At 48.3% G+C, this 19,093-nt stretch overlaps 1 protein-coding gene across 9 annotated transcripts in view; it reads right to left on the bottom strand.

The window, feature by feature from the left end:
* The window catches only part of LOC120953442 (protein lap4), a 54,379-nt gene that overhangs the window by 3,557 nt on the left and 31,729 nt on the right, over positions 1–19,093 (bottom strand). For 7 of the 9 annotated variants that reach the window (XM_040373368.2, XM_040373446.2, XM_049610886.1 and 4 more), the window contains 11 exons: positions 17,842–17,952; positions 17,589–17,768; positions 17,133–17,162; positions 16,326–16,689; positions 15,980–16,242; positions 15,721–15,879; positions 7,168–8,748; positions 5,417–5,516; positions 5,151–5,346; positions 1,889–2,098; positions 132–399 (listed from right to left, as the gene is read on the bottom strand). In XM_040373368.2, coding sequence (XP_040229302.2) covers positions 132–399; positions 1,889–2,098; positions 5,151–5,346; positions 5,417–5,516; positions 7,168–8,748; positions 15,721–15,879; positions 15,980–16,242; positions 16,326–16,689; positions 17,133–17,162; positions 17,589–17,768; positions 17,842–17,952 — 3,462 coding nt within the window. The remainder of the gene's footprint in view (positions 1–131; positions 400–1,888; positions 2,099–5,150; positions 5,347–5,416; positions 5,517–7,167; positions 8,749–15,720; positions 15,880–15,979; positions 16,243–16,325; positions 16,690–17,132; positions 17,163–17,588; positions 17,769–17,841; positions 17,953–19,093) is intronic. The other 2 variants (XM_049610891.1, XM_049610885.1) reach the window with 2 other exon arrangements.

The raw sequence follows: 19,093 nt of genomic DNA, 5'->3' as shown, positions 1-19,093 counted from the left end.
ACACACACACATACACACACTAAAGTTAATCAAGTTGTCTAGCGGAGAGTTACCGAGCGATAGAGATTCACTTAAGGAGGGAAATGGGCTCAGTACTTTGAGTAGGGGGTCGAAGTAGGAACCATTCTTACCTCGTGCTCATCGTTGTTGTCCGCCGATGGTGCGGGCGGCGTTTGTAACGGTGACTGTGCGGCCGGCAGCGGCGAAACATTGCTCGCCGCCAGTGCGCTCCGCGAGAAGCTGCCGTCGACGCCTTCGCTGGCGCTGCTCGAGTTCAGCAGCGAGTCGTCGTGCAGCCCGAGTCCGGCCGCCATCGTCTGGATCATGATCTGGGCCTGCAGCGCATCGTTTTCGAGCGACTTTAGGCGAGCCTGTCGCCATGCGGCACGCTTCTGGGCTCTGTGTGGCGGAAGGAGAAGTGAAAATTTGAGAAGCATTTAATGGGAGTGATTGTAATAAAGTGTTTTAGAGACTTCCGTTAGGTTTCTCGACTCAATAAGTGAGTTGTTTAAGTTGAATATATGAGGCCCTCCTGATGTCTCCCAATGTACTTCAATTTATGAGCTATCTCGACAACATCCGATAACGTAACCAATGACAGTGAAAGTGGAAAGCTCAGAGCTGCATTCGGCTCATCTGCATCTAGACCAGAGATTTTCCAGAAAAGGTGCCAGCAATTTGGCACAGATTGGAGATGCCACTAACCTAGTGATGGATAAAGTTGGCAAACATCCGGAGTCTACTTCCGACAATTTCGGAACCGACTCCGGAAGGTAGGACCTACTGCCCAGCATTGTCCAGAGTTGTTCGGAATCATTCGTAATCTCCCGGAGTCGTCTGGAGTCTCCGAATGACTCTGATTCCGGACGATTCCGACTCCACGACTCTGGATGACTCCAAAGACTTCGAACGACTCGGAACGACTCTGGAAGACTCCGCACGACTCCGGATGACCCCGGACGACTTCGACTACTGGCGGATCTTGTGGTTCAGATTTTGCCGGGGTCGGAATTGGACTAACAATAGCCTAAGTCAGGTTGGAGTCGTGGGTGCGCTCCAAGGAACACATCATTACACATCATATCATATGCATCTAGACCAGAGATTTTCCAGAAAAGGTGCCAGCAATTTGGCACAGATTGGAGATGCCACTAACCTAGTGATGGATAAAGTTGGCAAACATCCGGAGTCTACTTCCGACAATTTCGGAACCGACTCCGGAAGGTAGGACCTACAGCCCACCATTGTCCAGAGTTGTTCGGAATCATTCGTAATCTCCCGGAGTCGTCTGGAGTCTCCACGACTCTGGAAGACTCCGGACAGCTCCGAATGACTGCGGACGACTCCGGACGACTCCTACTCCTGGCGGATCTAGTGGTTCGGAGTTTGCCGGGGTCAGAATCGGACTAACAATAGCCGAAGTCAGGTTGGAGTCGCGGATGCGCTCCAAGGAACACATCATTACACTAAAACCCTGATTGAAGTCTGAATTATTTCCGATTGAACATATTGTCCTCGTATCGATTCTACCACACGTATTATTGGAAGATATTGAATGCAGCAGTAGATGTCTTCCACGGCTTATCCAATGTCTCTAACCAAATCCAGATGAGCCTTGATGAGCTTTAAGCGTATTCCAACATTTTTTTAAAGTATTCTAGAGTATATACATTGACATCTCTTCAAGATATAGTCTCTTTGGAATGGTTATTTCAACAATTCACAACAACAACAATGTGAATCTTTCTAGAAACTACCAACTCCACTGGATCTATCCACTAAAGCCTCGGAAATTAAATTCCATGCCATGACGTTAAGATGTTTGAGCGATTCCCTATCATTTTATCATCAGGCTAGAGGAGCGTGCCTCACACCGTCCGACACTTACCTTAATGCACGAATCTCGGACGGGCTCAGCTTGGACTCGTCGTACTCCGGCGGCAGACAGTTGCTGGCGCGGGCCCGCTTCTCCGCGTTCACGGTCCGTATCGGGATGCGGCTCATCGGCGTCTTCGCGAGCGGCGATGCCGCCGTCAGCAGTCCGCCGGCCACCCTGCCCTGCTCGTCCTCCTCGGTCCGACCCGTCGCCGACTCCTCCCTGCATTTCGTTTTGGCGTTGATGTAGTATTCGCGAGTTCGAGTATGGTCGGTTTTCATCAGCGTAATATTGAGATTTCGTTTTTTTTTATAGATTTTTTTTTCGATTGATTCGTGGTTCGCGGATCAGCGGCGATTGTGTGTGGTAAGCATTGTTAAAGAGGGGTGAGATTGAGGTTTTCATATCCAAAGGTCAGTTATGTTTGGTGCAAGCGTACACGCGCTAGCCACCGTAGCAGAGCGTTCGGGCAGCGGCGATACACCCATGCTAGCTAAGGAGGGGGTGGTGGTGGTGGTGGTGATGGTGTCCAAGCGCACTCAATTCTGAATAGCCCCCTCCCTCCATTCCCCTCACTGGGGAAGGGCGATCGGAATTGAGGTTTGCCACACACAAACACCGGGAAAACGCTTTACGAGCTAATGTTTTAAATAAAATATTTTGCTTTATTTGTTTCCGCAGATTGCGCAATCGCTGGCATACTATGGTGGGTAAGTGTGGTGGAGGAGAGCCTTACTAAACAAGCTACTGCATAGTTGTACACAACTCGAAAGGATATTTAAAGAGTGAAGGAACAGAAAGACAGAAGGAAGCGCGCAAAGAGGTAGAATGAACCGTACGAACCCACAAGAAAAAAGGTAATAGTAAATCATAATAATTAAGAGTATGATAGAGAGAGTGAGAGAGAGAGATCGACTAAATACTCTACAGCGAAGATGAAAAGGGCCCACCGCTGCCATTGTCACCACTCCCCAACTTAACCGCTAAAATTAATTGCTGATGTCCAGGCAGAGAAGATACGTCGAGAGATGTACACAAGGTTAAAGGGGTACACAAAAAAAGGGCAATGAAAGAGAAACAGAGCGCATTCCAAGCAGTACAGTAATTAGTTTTATTATTATCACTTTTGAGATGTATTTACAGACAAAAGGGTCAAAATAAAAAAGACAACAAGAAAATATGTATACGACAGAGAGAATGTATACGAACATGTATGTATATATATATATATATATCTATAGATGTGTTTGTGTTTGTTTGCGTGTATGTGTGTGTGTGTGCGTACATATTAAGATTAAAAACGAGGCCACTAATTGTACCGAAACGCTTTTCGGTTTCCGTTTGCTGCCGCACTTACTCTTTACATAAGGAAGGGAAGGGGGGAGGGAAGGATTGAGGAAGGGAGCGAATAGTAATAATAAGTGTGTGCGTGTGTGCGTTTGTTTGTGTGTGTATGATACATACATATTATGTATACTACATCCTTGCAATCCATGTGTGAGACAAGCACCCACTCAGTGCACAATCGCCCCGCACTCGCCGAGCGCGGCTGCGGGGCGATGTTAAAAGATGACAAATGCTTTCGAACGTTGCAGTGTACCCTGTTTTCAAAGCCAATCGGTAGATAATGTTGTGTAAAAAAAAGCCCCCCATTTGATCCTCTCTTTTTCTTCGAACCCTTTTCTACCTAAATACGCGCTTTACTGGCTTTCAACAATTGAATAAAACTCTCCGATGTGCCAATTGAGTGCCGATTTAAGTGTGCCACTGTGTATGCTATAAAGTAGTAATGCCACCTCTCTGTCCAAGCGAGAGAGAGAGAGAGTGTGTGGAAATGTGGCGCAAAACCCCCTTGCACGGAAGCACTCTTCGACTGCCTCTTTACGTCGCCTCGTCATATCGGGGATGATCGATAGCGGGAGCTAACGCACACGCTTACTATATACTAAGAGACACGTCCTTAGGTCCTACCTACAGTCTATGAATAGACAAAAACGCAACAGGCACACAGACAGTTGAAATGCCAACAAGAATGAAATGTGCGGTAATTAAAAAGAAAGAGAGAGAGAAAAAAAAACAGAAAGTAAATCTACTTAAAACATTAAAAAGGGGATTTTTGACAATTCCTATGCCTATGCTAATCTTAGTTGTTCTCTTCCCCTACTGCTGTGTTTGGTTTTTCAGCTGATGCTGAAGCTTAGCTAGACACACTTTACAAGCGTGTGTCGTTGGATTTTTTCACATACAAAGCACATCAGGAATGTAACAGGGTGGAAATGAAGCGGCGAGGAAATCTCGATCTTAGCTGCAGCACGGTTTGTTGTTGTTGTTGTTGTTGTTGCTGTTAATACGTCAATAGCGGGGAAAGGGAAAGGGGAAAAGAGGGCGATGGCGGGATACATATTTATGTATGTATGTGTTGGTGTGTGTGTGTGTGTTGTGATGGGTTTATTTTCTATGATCTAAATACAGCGTCAATTTCTGCCAGCGGGTTCCTGGAGGAAGTACACAAGGGTGAAAAGGGGGGTAAGAGGTTAGGATAAATCAGCAAACTATTACGAGAAACAAAAAAACTTAAACAACTTAATTAAGTTAGAGGGAGGAGGGGCGCCGTAGCCGTTTCTAAGTGTCACTGCTTTTGTTTGTGGAAAAAAACGGGAGGAAAAGTTTGTGGTTCAGGGACAGGTTGGTGATTAGTAAAGTAAGTGTTATTTCGAGCTGGACAGTTGCTGAAAGGAGGAGCAACGTAAGTAGATAGATTTAGGTTTCTACACTCCAACTCCCTTCCGCATGACGAGCATCGAATGGAGTGGTAGTGGCAGTAGTAGTAGGAGTAAGAGTGAGTAAGTAGTTAAACGAAAGCAAAGTAAAGTCATGGAAGACAGAGAGAGAGAGAGAGAGACAGATAAGCCGAGAAGGATAACTACTCCCTGTTTTTGCGTTTCTTTCGCCAAACTATTTTACGCCAAGTGCACAAAACAAAACGTGAAAAAGAAAAACCCCAAAGTGTCCCAGCGGGTGTGATGAGGTCATAATGCGGCACTACTACACTAGCCACTACTAAGAAGGCACTCTCTCCACTCTTCCGCTCTTTGGTTCGAAGGTTGGCTCCCCCGGCGTTACTTTTCTCTCTCTGTGCATGTGTGTTGCTATCGCTAGAGCAAACAGTAGTGATAGTGATCCCAAGACCCGGGCGGAGGCGCAGCGCAAAGATGGCGAAGGGGCTAGGAGTACACCCGTTCCTCGGCCCGCTCCCTATCCCTCCGGTACGTACCTCATGTTATTGTCGTTGATGTCGGACTTGTCGCCGGGCGGCCGGTCGCCACCGTCCGACCGGTTGTCGTCGTCCTCGTCCTCCTCGTCGCCGAACCGCTGGTGCACCCGGTCCTTGCCGAGCGACGCGATCTTGCGCTCCTCCTCCTGTCTCAGCTTTTCTACCTCGTCTTGCGATAGGAAAGAGAAGACTTTTTCTAAAAAAAAAAAGACGAGAAAAGGAAATTAAAATAGCGCTCGAGCAACACACGGTCGGCGCAGCCTTACCTGATTTGGGCGTCGGTTTCTGCTGATCTTCCATGGCGTTCTCGAAGAATCGCTTCTTGTCGGACACGCTCTTCGGTGTCTTCGGACCTAGAGGCGGCGACTGCGTGGGGGGAGGGGAAGAAGGATTATAGAGAGGGAACTGATTACAAACAGGGTAAACACTTGAGCTCGGTGCTTCTTCGGCAGCTGTGTTGTGAGAGAGTTTGTGAGTGGCTGGTGGTAAAACCAATTGTTCCTTCAAATGTTCCCGTAAACAGCAGCCTGCGATCGAGCGGAGCCGTGTTTCGATATCCCCCTAGGTGCAAGGTGGTAGTTGATCGCTCGACCTTAAACCGCTGATTGTTGGGTGTGCGTTTACACCGCACCGGATCTGCAGGGCTGCAGCGAAGCTTGTCCTGGCGCATCCGTCGAAACATGAAACGCGTAATGCAAGTAAACGATCAACATATGGCACACCACATACAAAAGGCAGAACCGAGTAAAAACACAACCGCATGCAGTGAAGGGCACAAGCAGAGCCAGCATTTTAAAAAAAATAATAACAATAATAAACGGTAATAAAACGAAGAGCAAAGCCCCAATACACGTAAAGCCAGCATGTTGTCGCCACTGGGCGCTTTTAGTGCGGTATTTATCCCAAAACCATACCAGTTGTAAAAGGACTTAAAAAGAGCATTAGCTTTTTTTTTCTCTCTTCTTTTCAATCCAAATTGCTGAACGCATTTACATTACAACACATAAGAAAGGAGCCAGAAAAGCAATTCGAATCAAGGAGGGAAACAGTCATATTACAAAAAAAAGTCGTATCTGCCACTCAATCGCTGCCTCTTGACTGGCGCCAGAGAACATTTATTCGAAATGGAGAGAAAAGGGAAATCGAACGATTTACTCTACAGTTGTTAAATGTATAGTTAGTAAAAAAAGGTAACACACGCACACAAATGCTACACAAACAGCTACGACTGCTAGTAATTGTTTTGTTTTGTTTAATAAATCCCTTTGGTTGGGGTTCGTTACGATACAGCTACTCTAAAGCACTAAGTTTTGCATGCCGGCGCTACATGATTACGTAACGGTTTGCCTACACTTAGCCTTTTTTTGTTGTCTCTACTACTTCACTACTAAACTCATTAGCTACAGATGAAAACATACATAATTAGAAACAAGAGGGTCAATCAGATGAGGATGATGTACGTTGGTTTTTCTCTCTCTCTCTCTCTTTTCTTTGCCCGGTTTGCGGGTTCGTCGCTGCACCTCCGTGCACATCACACACCACCTGTTATCATTGGATCCCGTCGTGCGCCCGAATGGTAGGCAACACCGCAACGCACGCAACGCTTATCAATCCCGATGTGTATGGATGTGTGTATGTGTGTATTATCGTTTGATACCGGATGAGCATGAGAACCTTACTGGCTAAGTGGGGTGGGTGGTGGTGGTTGTGTGATGGAATGATTAATTTTTTTTCTTCCTCTTGTTTGCTTCTATTGCCTTTTTGTCGTGACACACACACACACACACACGCCCTCAGTGCAAAATGTTGTGCGCCGTGCGGTTTTGATCTTTTTTTGTTTGTTTGTTTTGTTTTTGGTGCGTTTGTTGTTGTACGCCTTTCGCTCACGCCTGTTTCGGTGGGCGAGAGGGGGCCGCTGCGGTGCTTAAAACAGGGTGGTGCGTGGTGTTTGGTGTGTGTGCTCGGGAGCTGGCGCCGTGCGCGGTGCACTAACGAGCCGTAGCGTCGGATCACTCACCGGCATCAGCACCTGGTGGTGGGGGTGGGTGGGACCGGCGGCGATGCTGCTGGACGGGTGGGCAGTGGAAAGGTATGTCGGGCCGGCGCTGGTGCCGGCGTACGGTGGTAGGTGGTAGGGCGAGGAGTACGGGACCGGTTGGCTGCTGGTGCTCGCCGCGAGCGAGACGATCGGCGCGTGGCTGACCGGCACCGAGCCGGACGCGTACGTGTAGATGGTGTGCTGCGGTGTCGGCAGCTTGGCGTAGTGCACGGGCAGGATCTGGACGGGCGGGTAGATCTGCGGCAGATGGTGGTGGTGGTAGCCAACGTCGGACGGTGGTGCTGTGGATGGTAGCGGCGGCGGTGGTGACAGTGGACCGCCCAGCTTGCCCAGATGCTGGTGATGATCGTACACGCTGCTGCTGCTGCTGCCCGGGATGTAGTGGGACGGCAGGGGCGACACGGACGCGGATCCGGAATCGTACAGGTGGTACGGCGAAGGCACCCGGCCCAACAGCTCGCCCGTGTGGTGGTGATGGTGCATGGTGTACATGTGCTGCTGCTGGTGATGGTGGTGATGTTGCTGCTGCTGCTGTTCGTGGGCGTACTGTGCCAGCAGCTTGTTGCGCACCTCGTTCTCCTCCAGCAGTACCTGGCGATGGACCTCGTCCGGCACCAGCAGATTGTTCGGCGTGTTTTCGTGCACGAACTGGGCCGTCCGCTTGACCGGCAGCGTTTCGAACTTCGCCGGCAGCATCTCGACGCGCCCGGGCCGACCGCGGGCTGCCGGGCCGGGCCCTACCGACACCTCCCGGATCGTGTTCGTCGCCGTGTCGTGCTCGTACTCGACCAGATCGCCCTGCCCGAACTCTTCCTGCAGCTTGCGAGCGGCCTGATTGCGCACCACCTCCGCCCTGCGGATCGGATTGCTGGCGGGCGGCTGCTCCCTTGCTAGCTGGCCGCCGGGTGCCGCCGGCAGCAGCTCGTGCGAATCACCGGACGCATCGGAATCGGTATCGGATTCGGTGCCGGTGTCGGAATCGGTGTCCGGATCGCTATCCAAGTTTGCCACCGTCGGCTGCACCTGCTGGACAGCTTCCGGCGTCGAGCTGCTGCTGCGATTGGAGGGGCTGCTCGCGCGCAAAATGCCCTTCAGGTCGGGCGTCGGCGAGGGACCCGCGAAGGCGGCCCGCGCATGATGGAGCGCCGTATCGAACCCGTGCGTATCTTCGTGCAGATCGAAGCTAACTGATTTGCGGTGCGAGGTGGCGGTGGTGGTGGTGGTGGACGAGGAGCTGCCCGGTTCCACCTTCGGCGGTGGAGGCGGTGGTTTCGTGCTCGGCGGACGGTCCAGATACGCCCCAGCGGACGGTGATGGGATGGTGGTGGTGTGGGTGGATGCTGCTGCCAGTGGCGGTGGCGGCGGCGGCGGTGGTCGGTGGGGTCGCACTATCTTCTGGTCACCCTTCGGGGGGTGGTGGTAGTTAGTATCGGTGGTAGCGGGGTTCGTCGCTACCGTGGCGGTGGAGGAGTTAATTGAGGAGATGGGAGGTTCGTTCGCATGCGACAACGACCGGACGCTTCCGAAGCGGCGCTCGACCTACAGAGTGGGGGAGTGGGGAGGAGTAGGGTTTGCAATGCGCGCGTACACGATAGGAGAGGGGGGGGGGGGGAGGGGTCGTTAAAGTTTTTTGTTTTGGATTTAATTTTAGTTTTTTTTTTTTTAAGATGAAAATTCAAGACGGAACGAGCGCGCATATGCAAAAGAGAAAGAGAAAGAATATGAGAACAGGATGTAAAGGGAGAGTGGGGCGGTTGAGGTGAATTAGGATACGAAGGAGTAGCGGTAGGGGGGGGGGGCATGATTTTACCAGCGGAAAACCGAAAGCATGTGCTTGAGGAGGGAATCGGGGAGGGGAGACGCATTACGATCAGCTCTGGGCAGGGATGATAAGCACACCAATTGGTAAAATACAACATACATTTTTTAGTTACCGAAGGAATACAAAGCAATCGATAGGAAAGGGTTTGGGGTTTACGGTTGCATTGAAATCTTTTGAAGATTATATTTTTCTAATGAATATCCGTCAGTTTTTCATTTGAATGCTGCTCGAAATAGTGGTGTAGAACATAAAATTTCAATGCAATTTTGTGGTTTTTATGGGGTTTTTTTTTTAATGGTGTTAAATTACAAACTAAATTATGTAAACGGTATGACTTATCGCTAAATGAGTGAGTGGAAACGGAACACAAAATAAAACGTACATATTACTTGACAGCTGACAATCGGCACAATACTGTGTTACACACCTTGGACTGGAGGGTAAGTACTAAAAACATTTACGAAACAAAAAAATCACCAATACACAAACACCCGCACTGTACCTACATTGAAACCAGCCAGAAGCCATTTGCGATCGGGCAGAGGCGGTGATGAGCATACACAGTTAGCACTTTCCGCCGTGCGAAGGCGCTTAAACGCTTTCAAAACTTAATTCCAACAACAGCCAAGTGATAAGAGAATACGCAACGCGACAATACACGTACACACTTTTAAGACACAAATCACAGAAAAGAAACGTCCCAAACAAGAAAGAAAGTGCTCACAGCAAACCCCCTTTTCAGCAACGAAAAGAGGACATCCCAGAAACAGCAAAAAAAAAAAAAACAAATGTATAATAAGAAAGAAAACATCGGAAGTACTACAACTTTGGCGAGGTCATAAAATAAGGTGTAACGGCAACGGGGGAGTGTAAGGGATGAACATTGTTTAGATCGCATATAATTACCAAATTGTCTGTGTATGTTTTGCCCGGAGCTTCGCTACCCTTGCAGCGGGAAGGCCCTCATATTTCTCTCTCCTTCTCTCGCGATTTGCGTTGAGGGTTTTTGGGGCTCAGGCTAGAAAAACTCGTCCAAAAATTGAGGAAACGGGGAGGGAAGGGGCAGATTAAAATCCCCCAAAAACAACGCAAGCAAAATCAAAACTTCTTGCTTCTTTTCGCAATGAAATGAAAAGACTAGCAACAAAAATGGTACAAAAACAGAAAGGAAAAAAAACAAACAAACATAAAATGATGTCATTTCTTTTCTTCCAAAAATTACGAGAAACCCTCAACCACGTGGTTCGTCAAATATGTATTTGTTTTTTTTTCCATTTGTTCCGCCTGCTGATGCTGCTGGGCTACAAGGTTGTCTCCGTTTTTTTTTAGTTCAACAGTTATTGTAAAGAATCTCTTCATCTCCCTCCCTCCGCGTCCTATTTTGTCCTTCCCGCCGTTTGCTTCACTTATGTATTTCCTAACCTCAACGGACCTGTTCCTAAATCGCCGAAACATTAACGTCAGGTGAGGCGTCGTGTGCATATATATAGTTGGGATTGTTTTTTTGTTACACTTTTCGTTTGTTTTTTTTTGTTTGATTTTGAATTTTGTGCGTTTCTGCCTTTCTAAGGAAAAATCAACTTGCTGCCTCACAAAAACGGTATCCACAGTGAGAAAGGGCAGACACGAGCTTCCCTTCTTTATAGCTATTGATGGTGTGTGTGTGTCTGTGTTTGTATATATATATATATGTAATTTTTCCACCAATGCCATTTACAAGTGTTCAACAATAAAGTGAAAGGCAAAAGATTATCTAACACCGGATCCTAACGCTTTTCCAGGGTTTGGGGCGTGCGGTCGCATTCAAGTCACTGCCAAGGGCTCGATGCCCCCCCCGGCGGAGAGCCTCACACAACTGTCGGGGGATGATTTTAGGGTGTAATATTGTGCATGCGCTTATTATGTGCGGCCTGAAGATTTCCGTTAGTTTAGCTACACTCTCTTCAAAGTTGGACACAGGAAGCGGGTGAAAAAAGGTACTTCGTTTGGGTATGTTCAGCTTAGGATAGAAAACGAATCGAAATCCCATTAACAGCCATTTCCAACCATTGGTTCGAGCACTCCCGCGACATCTATGATTGGACTTTTTGGACAGTACAGGTAGAGTGCGTAAAGGTGGCATAATTGTGCTAGTTTGTTTTCTCCAACCTTTCTCCACACACACACCATCGCTCTCTCTCTCTCTCACACATCCAACTTTGAACAATCCAAGTGTACCATTTAGCGTAGATTTAGACAATAGATACACACAGCACATGTAGTTTGAACACATCGAAGATAATAGTGCCAAGCAGGTATGCCGTTAAGAGTAAAGCGACTGGATGCTTGTCTGGGTGTTGGCTTTAGAGTGTTACTCTGTGTCACAGCAGATAACAGAAGAAACAAAGATAGCGAGCGAGACATAGTGCAAGTAAGCTCTGAAACGACAACGTCTTGATCGGTTTGGCACCAGGCATTAAGGAGGCGAATTTCTGTCCACCTGTCACACACACACACACACCTACTTCGCAGGCAGGTTTTTGTTGTGTGTGTGTGTCTTTTGTTTCTCTCCGTACAGCTTCTCCACGAAAACACTGATCGAAACGGTCACGACTTACAAGCTAATAGGAGGCTCGCGGGGCCCGCTGCGAATTCCCGAGAGCAACCACCATATTTAAATATGCACATGAAACCCATTTTGCCGGTACGATTGGCCTAACAACCTCACTACACCCGTCTCTCCCAGATGCACACAAACACATACGCAGAGGGAGAGAGAGAGAGAGAGTGGAACAATTCCTGGGCGCTGTGTACGCAAAACTCTTACATCCTAAGTGCTACATGGTAGGAAACATCTTGGCATCGTTTGTTTAGGTCGTTCTGTGCATCCACAGGATAGAGGGGGGCGAATACACTGATACAGACGTCCTCTCTCTCTCGAAGACACATACACACACGAGTGATATTGACGCGGTCTCCTTCAAGAGGAGGAGGTTTTCAGAGGAGAACAGTTGGCAGCATATATGTAATGTGGGTTATAGAGAGGGCGAGGGTGATGGTGGGATGATAGAAGGGGCTTCGCCACATCCAGAAAACAGGAAACAGAGACTGCAGCGAGATAATAGTTTAATCTTTCCTCTCCACTACACTTTCGCCCTCCCTTACCCCTCTACAATCGATTTAGCTACGAATCTACCAAAGTCCGAAAAGTGCTCTCGGCTAGTTGTCTGGTGTATATGAATAGCTTCACCTAGTGGCGTGCTCGGTCTCTCTCTCTCTCTCTCTTTTTTCACTCTCTCTCTCTCTGCCGAGCAACTAACAGTTTTTGGCCCAAAAAACCATTTTCGAAGGAAACTCTCCCTCTTCACCCTCCTCTAAAGAATCGGCGCACTAAACGGGACACAGAAAAGCCTTCTGATCCACACAGGAAAGATCCCCACCCGCTAATTGGGGGATGTGGATTTATATAAATGCTAATGTGCTAATGTGTGTGTGTATGTGTGTGTTTGTGTGTGTTTACCTATTCATAACGGAAACAATCTGAAGCATTTATCTACTAACACAGTTGAGTTCGAGTGTGGTCTAAGGTTTTTTTCTTTTTCTCTCTCTCTCTCTCTCTCTTTCTCTCTTTAGTTTTGCACCGAATTTTTGGCGTGTGACGGCGACGGTCACTTAAACAGAGCAACAAAACAAACAACGTAACATCAACAAGACAGTGGATAACAATCGAATGGGGCAGTTCCTGCTCCCGCCGCCTCAGACACAACGCAGGTTGCTATGCAATCCTGCGCGAACAAAATGGCGGAGTGACGCCGGAGCCGGTAAGTAGCACTCCTCGTGCGCTAAGCGAAAACGTAGGAACGAGAGCGGTGTGACGGAACCGACGGAAACGGCATTGGTCGCAGTGGCGCGCCCGGCGCATCCTAGTGACACTAGTGTGGGGCGCACCGACAAGCCTCCCCCCCCCACCCCCCACCCCCCTCCCCAATTTTTTTTTCCAAGGCGCCCAATTTTTCCTACAACAGACCAGAGAGTACATCAGTGCAGGCAGTGCGCTGATTTCAGGTGATTTGTCTGTTCAAGCTTTGTACGTTTACAATTTCACCAGTTGAGTGTCGATTAAGTGTTCAGTAGTATTTGTGTGTGTATGTGTGTGTGTGTGTTTATGTTGGTGTGGTTAGCAAAAACATTGGTTCTGTTTTCGGTAGTGTTCCGGTAGGTTTTCAAAAAACGGTACAAAAAGTCTAGCTAATGTTTGCTTCTTCTTCGTCTTCTCGGATTCTTCCTTTCCCTTTTCTATCGCTTTCGCTTTGCTCGCTTCTCGTCCTGACCTGGTCGTATTTATAATGTATATATATCAATATATATGGAAACATCAAAAGGTATAAATACAAACGCGCCTCCTGCCCTTGCCAGCATTGTTTTTCCTGCGCGGCTTAGTGTGCTGCTGGCTGGGAGCTGCCGCCGCGAATGGCAGATTTCTTCTTCTTCTTCTTCTGCTTCGTCTTTTTTTTCAATATATGTATATATGTATGCATGCATGTATGTATAATAGTGAGTGTGAGAGTTGTTACATAGCCAGTATTCTTGAGACAGTTACAATTGTTAATGACACTTCAAAAAAACACGTATCCACCAATCGCGGCACAATGCGCAAACACCTCTTCGGTTCGCCTACCGAGTTGCCCCTACCTTCCGTCTACATTGTCCACATGCCAAACCGGACACGATAGTCACTCCCTAGTCACTTACTCCACCACGCAAGTCTAGCTTTTTTTTCCGGTGGCAAATTTGGCATCCGTTCTGTTTTTTTTTTTTTTGTTTGGTTTTCTTTTTTGGCTTTTCCGACCTCCCAGTAACCCGTTGGAAGTGGTGTGGGACGGGGAAGGGGAAGAAGACAGTGAGAGCACGTCGAATAATGCAACGGAAATCGTACAACCCGTGCTGCTAACGGGGTTCAAACCACCAGCACCATCCCGTCGGTCCGTTTTCCCAGTCCGCAATTCGGAGCGCCAAATGTCACACTTATCAATTGGATTTGTTTTGTTTTGCTTCTTTTTTTTCTTTACTAAATTATGATATCTCAGTCTTCGTTAGTTGTATAAAAAACTAATATTATGGAAGATTGTTTGTCGATGTACGTAACTGGAGGGAGGCGAAAATTGGCCAAAAAAAAACATCCCGCAACACGGAACCAAACAAAAAGAGTAAAACCATCCCAGGCATAAAAAAGCCAAACAATCAAAGTAAGAGAAAACAATTGCGAGGAAAAAAGAAAAGAGAGAGAGATAGAGAGAGAGAGAGAGGAGAGAAAAAGAGAGAGAGAGAAGAGAAAGAATTTATTTAGATCGTTCCATTACCATCCTGTAGTGACAATTTCCGGCGCAAGGGCGCATTTTCTTGTAGATAAGAAGCATTTAGGCATTAATTTGTTTGGCAGTGTGTTTTGGAATAAAAAAAGGGGATAAGGGGAACGGTGGCGGTATATAGGTTGATGGTATATATTCAAAAACCAAAACATAATAAACAAATGACAAAACTCAACACTCAACAAGCGGTCTAACACAGGCGACCACAGCTTATTGAACAGGAAATATTTTACAAAGGTATAGAATAAAAAAATGTCCTAGCCTCACTTGTTCGGTCCTGTCGCGAGGCAACTGATGCGTCAGTTGATAGTCACGGCAAATGGGGCATTTTGCCCCATGCTCCACATAAAATATGCTAAACGAGTTCGTCCCATTAGTGTCGAACTTTGCATTTGCTCGCTGGCTTGCGTGCCACAAAAACGCGAGAAAGTAAGAGAGAAATCGAGCGGACTAAGATCAACGTTTGACAATTGACAAGCAGCATTTGAGCGTGATGGACAGAGCGCAAGCGGGACTTTAAATCGGCAAAAGCTGCTGCCGACTGATTCATTTCGTAGAGGATGCTTTGCACTGTCCGCAATTCTAACGCACTGCGCTAAGGGCTCACAGTTACTTTGCTTCTGTGCTGCCGACAGGCTTTATAAGCACCCGCTTTTACCACGAAGGAAGCGCACCTTGAGCACCTTGACGTACGAAACTGCGACACGAAATCAATGCTTTTGCAAAGCAGTGATTAAACCAGGTTGAACGGAACAAAAAATCACCAATACAACAGAATCAAACCTAAAACAGGTAAGCAGATACGAACAAATCGAAGTAAACAATGTGATAACGCACAATAATGGTGAATGATGCTGTGTTGTGTAAATGCGGCTGTGTGCGTGTAATTGTGGCATGTAGTTGTGAGTGTATTGGGGCTTGGTGGTTGTGACTGATAAGTGGAATGTGTGTGACCGGACGGTATGTTTTATGTTTGTGGTGGTGTATATGTGTATGTGCCGTATCCTTCCAATTAATAGCGATCGCGATTAGCACACACACACAGAGCGGGGTAAGCTAACTCTGTACACCCTTTTTTGTTGCTTTTTATACACAATAATTATTTGTTGTTGGTTGTTTTTTTTTCTTGTTGTCAATAACAGACACATACACATAGGCCCCGGGGGGGAGTGTGGATGAAGCAGAATGAGTGGGGGGGGGGGGGATTCGGGGGGAAAAGCACGAACAACAGTTGCTCGGGTGGAGAAACAATAAAACGCACATGGCAAGAGAACGAGAGGGCAAGAGATTTGACGCGTGTGGTCACGACGGGGTGCGTCGGACGGGGGCGGCGCTAATTACCTGAGGTGCCTGGGTATCGAGGGTGTGCTTGGACATCACGATAGTGGTCGTTTTCTGCAGCGGTTCGGACGCCACCTCGGTCGGCGACTTGGGCGGCCCGTTCTCGACTAGCTGGCTGCCGAGCGCTAGCGATTCGGCGGCACGAACGATATCCAGTACCTAGGTACGGGGTGAAATGGGCGAAACGTTAGTTCGAGTTCCGCCCCGTGAAGGTTTGCCTGGGCGCCACCTTCACCAAACCGGTCTCGTTCCACCTTACCTTCTCGGGGGTGCTTTTCTCCTTCGGACCGATCGCCACCTGCTGGTCGTTCGGATTGACACTGATAAGGGCTTGGGAGGTAGGTGGTTCGGGCTGGTCGACCGGATGGTGATCGTGGACCGCGGGCTGCGGGGGCAGTGTCTCCTCGTCGATCTTGTCCACGCTTAGCTTCCGGTGCGCTTCGGCCATTATTACCGAATCGTCCCGATCGAGGCTGGACACGCTCTGGCTAAGCTCCGATCCCGTTTCGGATGCGCGGGACCCTAAACGAACAAACAAAAAAAAAAAAAAAAAAACGTTAGAACATCCGGCTTGTGTGAAGAAGCAGCGTTAGGGGACACCCTACCGATTCGCGCACTGTCACCGTTGTTGCTAAGCCCGGTGCTCATGCCACCGGCACTGCCGGCCAGATGCAGCAGGTCCGACTTCTCGTAGCCCTTGCACACGACCAGGTGCAGCTTGCTGCCGGACGCGCGGAGCGCATCGACCGCCTCCTGGTGGGAGGCGCCGAGCAGCGACAGCCCGTTCACCTCCAGGATGCGCATGCCCACGCGCAGCCGGCCGTCGCGCTTGGCCGCCCCGTTCGCGTTGATCTTGGAGATGAACACGCCCTCGTCCGCGTTGTCCAGCGGGTTGCCGCGCTGCCCGTTCAGCCCGCCCTTGATATGCATGCCGAGCCGTTCGCCGTCCTGCTTGACGATGTGTACCTCCTGTGTGCCGGTCGAGCGAGAGGAAATGGGTGCATTAGTACGATTCGCAACCGTGGCGATGCCCTCAGCCCAAAACCGTGGAGCACGGATGGCGAGGGACAAGCTGTCCTTCTTCAACAAACAAAATAAAATAAAGTAAAACAAAAAGAGACACAGACAGCATTCCCGCTACTACTAAAACAACACCGAGAGACATGCACTACCGTCCAGCTTTAGGAAAAGGGGAGGGAGGGGGTTTTCATTTCTATGCTGTTTGTGGGGGACAAACACTTTGCCCGCAACAGCCTAAGCTACACACACTTAGAAAGAAAACAGAGGGAGCGTACGAGTGTCCTTTTTTTTGATTTTGTAAAACTCAAGTACGAATATAGGGTAACGCAAAGAAAGAAAGAAAACGACTTATGATACACTGAACGACGAACCCCTTGTTCTGTTGTACGTACCTCAGTGTTTAATGCAACTATTTCAAAATGCTGAGTATGTGTGGAATGGCAGAAAAGAGCAGAAAAGTGTGTAGTAGCAGTAGTAGTAGTAGTAATAGTAGTAGTAGTAGTAGTAGTAGCAATAGTAGTAGTAGTGATTGGGGGAACAATGTTTCGTTTTCGAATTTGAATTTATGCACGGATGTACGCAACAAGCGACACCTCAGCAGAAGGGTCATAAATGAACGGACCAAAGAAAAAGAAAACAAAGGGAGAGAGAGAGAGAAGAGAGAAAGCGGCACTATAGATAGAGTGTACTAAACGCGTTTACACGAGCATGTACAAGGTGCACTGCCGGTCTGAAATGTTCGACTTCACACGCAACGTCGCAACGCGCAATCGTGCGCAATGTGTCTCTCCCTCGATTCTTCGATTTTAGCAGCCACGCGCCACGGCGCAAACGCCCATCATACGCACCTGAAAGCCGGCCGGCAGCGGATCGTGCTGTACGGTAAGCTTGATGTCGTCGCACGGTCGCAGCAGCTCCATGACCGCCTCCTGGTGGGTGGCCTGCGTCACATCGGTACCGTTCACCTTCAGGATGCGGTCACCCATGCGCAGCTTACCGGAGAGGGCCGCAATTCCGCCGGCAACGATCTGCAAAAAAAGGAACATAGATCCATTAATCAAAGCTGTTCCTTCCCTTCCATCTGCTTGCTTGTACACTTACGTGCGATATAAATATTCCCGGCTCGTTTGCCCCGAACGGGGTGCAGGAATGGTCGGTGCCACCGATAATACTGAAGCCCAGCGAACCCTGATCTTTCGGCAGGATAACCTCCTGTATATGCGGGGGGGGGGGAGATGTGTGCATTCGTAGCCGAGCGCGCGCACATGTTTGTGTGTGTGTGTGAGAGAGAGAGAGAGGTGTGCATTTATGATTGCAAAATCATGCACGGGAGGAAGAAGGAAAAGAGAACAAACGGAAAGAGCCACGTTTAGTTAGAGGTTCCGGTGTAAGGGGGGCGGGGGGGTCTTTTCTCGACCGTGTCTCGTTTGGCCCACGTTGAGCCGGTGCAACATTAGCAGTAAGCGGGCGTTAACTTTGGCCAGCGTTAACTCCTCGTGTGAGATATGGAAGCTCGCGGCGCTGCAGTACACGTGCGCTACGCGAACACACACGAGGTTTGTGTTAATAGGACGCACGCACACCACAACATTGATGTTAGAGAGAGCTAGAGAGCTTTGCCGGTTTTTAGTTGCCCCTTTTGCCAACAAACAAAAACAAAAAAGTATGGTATGAACGCGGGGAAACGTGTCAACATTGCAAGCTTGACGGGCTCGACTGTTGGATGGTCCGCCAATCAGGGGGAGTGGTGTGATACTAGCAGGTGGGTATACTGAGGGGATTATTATTATTGGGTTTATCGACAGTTAATAGATGACGGTAGATGTTTCTGTTTTGTCGGTTCAGTTTTGAGCATTCATGATTACTTTCAAAAGTGATTCATATTAAGTTGTACAAATCATCAGATAGACCCCTGCAGAAGACACCGCATGTCAGTGGAATTTCATCCAAAGCTTTTGAGAACATTTACCCAAAAAAAAAGCATGACAGAAGATTTTAGACCATTTTGAAAGGACCAGTTAAAGGCTTATTTTTCAATATCGAAATTGCGAGGTAGTTCCTTGTCGTAAAATCACAGTCAACCCTAGAACAACGGTAGAAATTGTTCGGTTGATACATTGACGCTCAAAACGATTCCAGTTTGGTCTGTTCTGTTTAAACCTTACGACAAGAGATACCCTGAGAGTCAGCTTCCAATCGTTAAGACCCTGCCGTGCGTTATTTCCCAAATATCCTTGCAGAATCGGTAAGTGATAGAGAGCGTAAGAGCTACGTGGCGCAGTATGAGGCACAGCAATGGATGATCGGAGTTGGTGTGGGTGATGATTTCGAGAGGTCAAGAGGAGTCCGATAA

Source organism: Anopheles coluzzii, chromosome X (assembly GCF_943734685.1).
Source record: "Anopheles coluzzii chromosome X, AcolN3, whole genome shotgun sequence".
Taxonomy (NCBI): Eukaryota; Metazoa; Arthropoda; class Insecta; order Diptera; family Culicidae; genus Anopheles; species Anopheles coluzzii.
The sequence above is the reverse complement of the archived record's forward strand: the minus strand, read 5'-3'. Positions and strand labels throughout refer to the sequence as shown.